Raw genomic sequence first — 9307 nt, forward strand, 5'->3', positions numbered from 1 at the left:
TTGTCTGATTTTACTTTGCACAATAACCATGACATTTTGCCTTACTTCTTTCTATTCCAGAGTTAACAATGTGTCTAGTATTACTGAATGATAATAAATGCTGCATTGAAAAGAATGACTGGACGGTAATACCTACACCACCAATATGCACTTTACAAAAATGTATTACAAGATGACACAGTATCCTTCTTGTACATATCATGATAAATGACTTAACTAAATTATATAGATTTTACAGATTACCTGCTTGTAAGGATCCATGCTAGATCAATTCAAAACTCCAGGAAAGCCCACCTTAGCACAGAAATTACAAGGTCTACATTAGACCAGCTTATATCCAGATATAGATATGAGTGTGAATATTACTGTAGTTTGGAGTGTTTGAATTTGCAGTTTCATTAAAGTCCCATAAGTCAAGTTGCAAAATTCAAATCTTTCAGAATAAGGATTTGGATATGGAGTTTCATTAAAATCCAGTGTCTGTCTTACACACAATCACATACTACATACTGAAGACACACATCAATTAAATAGGTTAGAAAGTGTCAGGATGTCTAGTGCCCATTAACTTTATCATGAAAGAACAGGCTATACCTCCTACATACTTCACTCCCATCTTCTGTTTATTTGAAATGTACTGAAAAGTATTGCATCAATCCCTGAAGCAACGCTGGAGTCTGGCTATCTGCCTTCATTACACATACAGACTGAAGTTCAAAGCTCCTACAGCTTATGCAAAAAGTCGAAAATACTTATGGAATGAGGAAATAACTTGTGTGTACTGGCTGACTGGGATTTGGAAAGATATTTCACAGAATATGAAAGGGTTTTAATTCAAGAAACACATGTAACTCTTCAAATGACAAAGATCTAAATAAGGAAGAAAACATTAAAAGATCAGCCAGCTACTACTTTCTGCAGCAACTACTTCTTGGCCATAGCTTAACACATGGATAAATTATAGGCCTTCACTTGGTAGTTAAGAAGTGACAAAGAGAGGAAAACTATTTTACCTTGGCATATTGAAACCCATAGCTCTGCTTGTCACATAACTCCAAAAAGTTTTGTGCAGTATTATATTGTAAATCATTTTACCCATCTAATTTGGAAGATGAATCCCAGTCAGTCAATCAAATCCTCTTTAGCATTACCAATGAAGAAGCTTCTGCTAGGGTAATAGTTTTACTCCACAGAAGGTCTGTGGGACAACAAGATATCTAGTGGATGAAATTCTGCGCTAAGTCTTTAAGGGTATGTCTACGCTTTGAGCTGTAGGTGTGATTCCCAGCTAGAGGAGACAAACCTGTGCTAGCTCTGATGGAGACAGCACGCGAAAAAATAGAATGTAGCTGCTGTCATGAGAGTGGCTATCTGCCCAAAGTGTGTGCCCATCAGAGACCTAGGCAGGTATTCGGGGCACCTGGCCCCTTCCACTACTCGCACTGCTATGGCTACATTCTATTTTAATGCACCAGCTACATCAGAGCTAGTGTGGGTATGTCTCCTCAAGCTGGGAATCTCAACTCCAGCTCGAAGTGTAGACATACCTTTAGAGGCACAGCACAAAACTCACAGCCCAGGGAGAGGTAGAGGCCCTGTAGGCCTCTCTAAGTTACAGCAGTCTCCCAGGGCTGCCCGCTGGACCACTACATTGTCCAGAATGTCCACAGTGTTGTGCACTCTGGCCCACTTCTTCCACTATGCAAGGGGATCATCAAAGGGCAGACTCACAGCTGTAATTGACAGTGCTTTTGTGGGAGCAAGCTCCAACAGGTAGAGTCGGGGCATCAGTTTCCCCAACTGTAAAATGGGAATAATGATACTTATATGTCCTTTGTAAAGTGCTTTGAGAGCCACTGATAAAAAGCCCTATGTAAGAGCTAGGTATTATTATTTAGGGCTCCTTTATGCCAATCTAGCTCTTTTACCCACCATAGAGGGGCTGGAGTGTCTTTACAATAAACAAATGGTTTTTCCTAGAATTCTCAAAATCATGCAGAGAACAAGTGCAACCAATGTATTGACCTTAAACAGGTGTAACAGAGGGAAATCCAGTCCCATAATTTTAACTGCTTTTTTTGATGGTTTCTAAACTTCCCAGAAAAATTGAACTTGAGACGTTTACACATGACATGTACATTTAAGTGGAATCGGTTTCTTTTTGGGATTTTTGGGGTTTTCTGGGGGTTTTAGGGGCAGCTTCTGCCATTGGTAATTTGAAAAGATTAAGAAGAAACAGGATAAAAATACCACCACACCAACAAGTCACATTATTGTTATATTTTATTATATTTTTATATTCACACTACTTTTATATTTATGATGCTGATATAGACTTTATTATGTCACTATTCAACTCTAATGAGCTTTTACTCATAAATAGGAAGAAACAGTCATTTGTTCTAGTGATTTTTTTTTTCTTACCAGTAACCTGTCAGGTGCCACATGATTTCCACCATGACAACAGAGGTTGGTATTTCAGGATTCTGTAAAATAAAACAAACCACATTAAAATTAAAAAATGGAATCATGTAAATGATTAAAGAGCCTGATCCAAACCCCACTGAAATCAATGGTAGTGCTTATTCACTTCAGTGAGCTTTGGATCAGGCCCAGAATGAAAAAAGCAATGACAACAAAAAGGAATAGACCTTTAAGAACAGGTCATGATACACTGATATTATTTAATTACTTCCAGTAACACCCACAGTGTTCTAGTTGCCTTCTAAACAGAGAAGATGGCATGATCCATGCTCTGAGAAGCTGGTACCCTAAGAAAAGACAAATAGACAAGTAGAACGAGAGGAAAGTGAAGGGAGAAACAAATTATATTATCCTAGTATATGGGCCTTATTCAGGGCCTTTTGAAGCCAATGGAAAGACTTCCATTTGAACCAGGGCTTATGTAACATACACATTTCACTGAGTCATGCAAGTCCACAGAAGTAACCAGATGCCACAAGAATGGCAACTGGAATCGTTAGCTCCCATGGCATTGCACCAACACCATCATATTAACTTGTGATGGAGATTAAAATGACAGTTGATTTCTCTGTCTCCCCTGCAATTTTCAGACAGAAGCCCATTGCCTCCCTCTCTTGATGTATTTATTCTCTTTAGCTTAGGACAGTTTCCCCACTAACTGGGTAATAATTCTCTTTCACTGTACTACAAGATTATATTAACAAAGTCTACCCTTTCTAAGTTAAGGAACAGTAAGAGATCTTCTTAAAGCACAATAATAGTCTGGTAGCTCGTTTTACAATATATTTTCTTTTAGTCTTCCTAAAGACATGCTTAATTGTTAGAATTTCTAGTCATCCACTATTACAGATTGTCAGCTGATATTGTCTGAGTGATGCTGACAATTTGCTTCTCTCAGGCTCTTTATCTGAAGTTCTGAGATGTACGTTTTCCTGATTGGTACTGTTTTTTGCACCTTTTCAGTTGTTTACACCTTTTTCCTCTGGGTGCATTTTCTGGAGATTGTTTCTCCATAGCTATGATCTGGGTATTTTACTTTCACACATTTCCTCTAAGCTCTCCTATACAGTTGGCATGGTTTATATACATTTAGAACAGGATACTGTAGTTACAAAGAATTAAAATAGCAGCCTAATGATCTTGATTCACAGGCATCCCGCAGCTCCCATTGGCCGGGAACGGTGAACCACGGCCACTGAGAGCTGCAGGCGGCCGTGCAAATGTAAACAAACTGTCTGGTGGCCCACCAGCGGATTACCCTGATGGGCCTCATGTGGCCTGTGGGCCGCAGGTTGCCCACCACTGCCTTAGAACAAGAAGTGCAGTTTTTACAATTAGGGTTTTAGAATGGTTGTGGTACCAATACATGGCCTACACAAACATAAACCTCACAGTAACTTCCCCAAAGTTGACTAAAAATACTGAAAGCAATTATTTTGTTAACAAGTACCTAGCCGCATGTACTGCCCCAGTTAGTCTGTAAAGACCCAGATTTAGGTGTGGGCATCAGTATATAATGAACCATATTAAGATGAGTGAAAATTTCTTGCTGCCTTCAGATCCCTCCTCTAGCCACACATTTATGACCTTACTGGCAGAGGTACTAAGTCAATCATACTCAGACCTCAGTACAACTATTTAATAACATAGTAAAAGCATCCTGACTGGTTAATAATTAAATCACACAGTGTTTTAATATCATGTGCTGCAAAGAGCTGCAGGACACACATTAAAGAGCCACTTGCGGATTCCCGAGCCTTAGTCTGAGTGTCACTGTACTAAGCAATTTTAATATCCACCAAAGTTAAAGGAAGTTGCAGGTACTCAGCAGCTTTGAAAGTTAGGTGCAGTTACTGTGCGTTTAGCTGCTATTCAGGTCTGGATTGGCCCGTAAAGTCAGACCTTTGGATTTACCCTCCTCACATTTACTCAGAATATGGGACTGGGTGGACTTTTCTGTGGATCTGCTTATGAAATAAAAGACAATATTGTGACGAAAGTGAACTAAATTAATTTATCTTCACACTCTCCAAGTCTCTCTTCCCCCCCGCCCCGTGCAGATTAAGGAGAGTAGAGGATGATCAGAGTGCCTTTGTACTCTGGTAATTCCTGGCTACCTAAACAGCGGCATTGGGGCTGCTGCATCCATATTCAAGTATGGAGATCTCAGGGCTGCTCTAACCTCTAACTCCCATGAGCTCAAATCGCTATCCCACAACTGCTCTTAAACAGACTAGTCACTTTTTATTATCCAAATTGTATTAAATTCAAATACAAAAAAATAGTAAATCTGATGAAAATGAAATTGGATCTCACCCCAGTTTTAACAATTTAAGGTGTTGTAAATAAGAGGCCTTTTATATTTTATTAACTATACAAGATTTATACTGACAGTGCCTCTAAAATGTCTGAATATTTTGCTATCAAAATACTCAGAAGCATCTAGCTTCAAGCAAAATAGCACAGCCCTAGGCAAAACCTATAGGTATTTATAGACACAATAATCCTTTTCTTAAGGATGACTCCAGCCTGTAGTACACAGTTCAACATTACTCATGGAATTCTCTTATTTGATAATTTGATTTGATTTTGTGCCACTGAATTTGTTAAAATGTTCTTAATTGTAGACTGAGTGCATCCAAAGTAAAACATCTCATAATTCTAGATCAACTGGTATGCAAAATGTACCGTATGCAAAATACAACTGATTGCTCCCACTTTATACAGCACTATCAGGGGCAAGAAATATTTGTGCATGGTAGTCATCGCTGTAACAAGAAACGTTTTTCAAAAGCTTTATCAACTTATTTTATACTGAGGGAAACAACAAACTTTTTGGAATGACCATTAATATTTGCCTGTACATTTCCAAACACATTTTGCTACAGTAGATCATAGAAAGTAAAAAGTACAGTACCTGGTGTTGTCACGCTGCACTCTGGTAGTTTAGAATAGAAGGCAGTCGATGCATTTGTCTGTGAGCTCAGCTTCAGAGTTGATTTTAAGTCATTTCATGTTCGTCAGTGAAACCATCTCTGCCCCAGCACAGCATTTACCATCAGTCATCATATCTCCTCTATCTGCTCATGCGCACTGCTCTGCAGCACGGAAGGCAGGGCACTTCCTCACTGACGGAAAGCTTAGCCGGTATAGCACCAGAGAAGCCAAGCCAGAAAAACCTTATTACGTATCTCTGCTGCTGCGAGGCTCAATATACTAAACTTCCCTAAAGTGTACCTCCGGCTGATGTTTGCACAGTGGGAACATTCATAAACACATGTGGGACTGATCAGTGAACAGTAGGCCTTTCATTAGAGACCTAGCTAACATGATTTCTGTTGTTCACTGGTTTCCAGAAGAAGATTAAGGGGTCTGTCTGCCTTTCAGCTCAACACAGTTCCACTGAAACTCTAATCATTCATTAACAAACAATTCCCATTAAATCATTCATCACTGCAACTCAGGCCTGGAAAAAAGAACAAACGTAATACTTACTTTTAAACTTCTAGTGAAGCAGCAATTCTGTAAAGTTTGCATGAAGTGAGGGAAACTAATCTCTTTTAAACAGCTTTGAGTGACTGCCACAATGAGCAGGAATTGCAATAGATTTTTTAAAAAAGAAAATAAGCTTCTAATATCAGACAGAATTTACAATATTTCTCTATAATGTCCCAATTTTGTCTTCAGAAAAGAGGGTATAATACCCAGTAACCAGAATAAAGAATGGTCAGTGTATCTAAAGGCATAATGGGCATTACATGTTTTAATCATGTTATTTTTTAAAGGCAGTTCTGACTCTGTATTGACCTGACCAATACATACAAAGGGTATGTCTTCATGGCAGAGTTAACTTGAGTTATCGACACTTGAATTACTTCTCTTGAGTTAGCATAGCTTGAGTGAAAGCAGCCATACTGAGAAATAACACTTGAGCTGCTGTCCATACTGTTGCTGTTTTCAGGGCTTGTCTATATAAACATTTAATTTGTTACAAGCGGGGGTGTGAATCTAGCCTGCCATGCACTACTAGAGACCCATGGTTGGCCCATGCCAGCTGGCTCGGGCTTGTGGGGCTCAGGCTGCAGGGCTGTTTAATTGCAGTGTAGACATTCTGGCTTGGGCGGCAGCCTGAGCTCTGGGATACTCCCACCTTGCAGGGTCCTAGATCCTGGGCTCCAGCCCAAGCCCAAATGACTACACTGCAATTATACAGCCCCGTAGCCCGAGCCCCAAAAACCAAGTCTGCTGGCATGGGCCAGTCATGGGTTTTTAATTCCAGTGTAGACATACCCTAACTGTCCATGTGGACCCAGCTGAAGCGCACTAGCAGTTTGTTAGTGCACTTTGATCTGCCCTGCTTTGGAATTGGAGTAGATTAACATGCACTAACAAACTATTAGGGTGTATCATCAGGGTCCACATGGACAGTGTGTGGCAGGCTAGCGCAGGACAGATTCATATCCCCGTTTCCCATGAACTAAATGTTCACCTAGACAAGCCCTCACTCGTGTGTGGCATTAAGGGCTTGTCTTCGCTGCACCGGTTAGCTCGAGTTAGTACACTTGAGTTATTGCACTCAAGCTAGTCTAGCTTCAGTAGGAACTGCCGCACTTCAGAACAACCCCGGGAGCTACACAGAGTAATTGGATTTAGCTTCTGATGATTTGCTGTAACTCAAGCAATCCTGACTGCATTCCTAGCTCCAGCATCACTCGAGTTACTGCACCCCTCCCTCTGAGGGTATGTCTACACTACGAGAGTAGTTCGATTTTACTTAAATCGAATATGTGGAATCGATATTACAAAATCAAACGTGTGTGTCCACACTAAGGACAGTAATTCGACTTTGTGAGTCCACACTAACGGGGAAAGCATCGACATTGGAAGCGGTGCACTGTGGGCAGCTATCCCACAGTTCCCGCAGTCCCCGCTGCCCACTGGAATTCTGGGTCGAGCCGCCAATGCCTTCTGGGTAAAAAAATGTGTCGAGGGTGCTTTTGGGTAACTGTCGTCATCCGTCCACCACTACCGCCCTCCCTCCCTGAAAGCGCCGGCGGGAAATCAGTTCGCGCACTTTTCTGGTCAGTGACAGTGCGGACGCCACAACACTGCGAGCATGGAGCCCGCTGCGACCATCGCTGCAGTTATGGCCATTGTCAACACCTCGCAGCTTATCATCCACCTTTCCCAGAGGCAGATGTAGAGAAATCAGGCGAGGAGGCTACGGCAGCGCGGTGAGGGCCTGAAGTCTGAGAGTGGCACAGACCTGTCAGAAAGCACGGGACCCAGCACCGAGGACATCACGGTGGCAATGGGTCATGTTGATGTTGTGGAACGGCGATTCTGGGCCCGGGAAACAAGCACGGACTGGTGGGACCGCATAGTGCTGCAGCTCTGGGATGAATCACAGTGGCTGCGAAACTTTCGCATGCGGAAGGGGACTTTCATGGAACTTTGTGAGTTGCTGTCCCCTGCCCTGAAGCGCAATGACACCCGGATGCGAGCAGCCCTGACTGTCCAGAAGCGAGTGGCCATAGCCCTCTGGAAGCTTGCAACGCCAGACAGCTACCCGTCAGTCGCGAACCACTTTGGCGTGGGCAAATCTATCGTGGGGGTTGTTGTGATGCAAGTAGCCAACGCAATCGTTGAGGTACTGCTCTCAAAGGTAGTGACCCTGGGAAACGCGCAGGTCATCATAGATGGCTTCGCCGCGATGGGATTCCCAAACTGCGGTGGGGCTATAGATGGAACTCACATCCCTATCCTGGGACCGGACCACCAGGCCAGCCAGTACATTAACAGAAAGGGCTACTTTTCAATGGTGCTGCAAGCACTGGTGGACCATAGGGGACGTTTTACAAACATCAACGTCGGATGGCCGGGCAAGGTTCATGACGCTCGTGTTTTCAGGAACTCTGGTCTGTTTAGGTGGCTGCAGGAAGGTATTTACTTCCCTGACCAGAAAGTTACTCTTGGGGATGTGGAGATGCCTATGTCATCCTCTGGGACCCAGCCTACCCGCTAATGCCCTGGCTTATGAAGACCTATACTGGCGCCCTGGACACTGAAAAAGAACTCTTCAACTACCGGCTGAGCAAGTGCAGAATGGTGGTGGAGTGTGCTTTTGGCCGTCTCAAGGGGAGATGGAGAAGCTTACTGACTCGCTGTGATCTCAGCGAAACCAATATCCCCATTGTTATTGCAGCTTGCTGTGTGCTCCACAATCTCTGTGAGAGCAAGGGGGAGACCTTTATGGCGGGGTGGGAGGTTGAGGCAAATAGCCTGGCTGCTGATTACGCCCAGCCAGACAGCCGGGCGATTAGAAGAGCCCAGCGGGACACGCTGTGCATCCGGGAGGCTTTGAAAGCTAGGTTCCTGAGTGAGCAGGGTAACCTGTGACTTTTAAGTTTGTGTACAGAGAAGCTGAACCTGCCCCCGTTTCTTTACCCACTAAATGTTCAGTATCCTCTCCAGTTACATACCCCGTTCCCCCCCTTCCAACACATGTTTAAAAATAAAATCACTTGAATTTTGTTAATGAACACCGTTTTCTTTATTACTGTTTTTGCGGGAATGTTTTAAACCTGGGACGCAGACTGTGGTGGGGAGCGGGTGTAGTGTAGTGATGCAAATGACGCTTCTAAACTCCAGGAATGACAGGCTCCGCAGTGGTGGACTGGTTGTTTCAACGGAGCCTGCCACCCCTCCTGATCGGGACTGTGTGTGTGGGGGCTATGTGACTTTGTGGCAGGGGGAGGACGGTTACAGATCCCCTACTGTGTGGCTCTGTGATCCAGGATAAGGACTGCTGCATAAGATCTCT

The 9307-nt window shown here is 43.1% G+C and overlaps 1 protein-coding gene across 2 annotated transcripts in view; it reads right to left on the bottom strand.

The window, feature by feature from the left end:
- The window catches only part of LOC112113623 (arylsulfatase D-like), a 56219-nt gene extending 50602 nt beyond the window's left edge, over positions 1-5617 (bottom strand). For both annotated transcript variants that reach the window (XM_026650494.1, XM_026650496.1), the window contains exons 1-2: positions 5402-5617; positions 2425-2486 (exon numbers count right to left, since the gene is read on the bottom strand). In XM_026650494.1, the coding sequence (XP_026506279.1) occupies positions 2425-2459 (35 nt within the window). In that variant the 5' untranslated portion in view covers positions 2460-2486; positions 5402-5617. The remainder of the gene's footprint in view (positions 1-2424; positions 2487-5401) is intronic.
- Between the last annotated feature and the right edge of the window lie 3690 nt (positions 5618-9307).

This window comes from Terrapene carolina, unplaced genomic scaffold (genome assembly GCF_002925995.2).
Source record: "Terrapene carolina triunguis isolate 2854851 unplaced genomic scaffold, T_m_triunguis-2.0 Scaffold25, whole genome shotgun sequence".
NCBI classification, from domain to species: domain Eukaryota; kingdom Metazoa; phylum Chordata; order Testudines; family Emydidae; genus Terrapene; species Terrapene triunguis.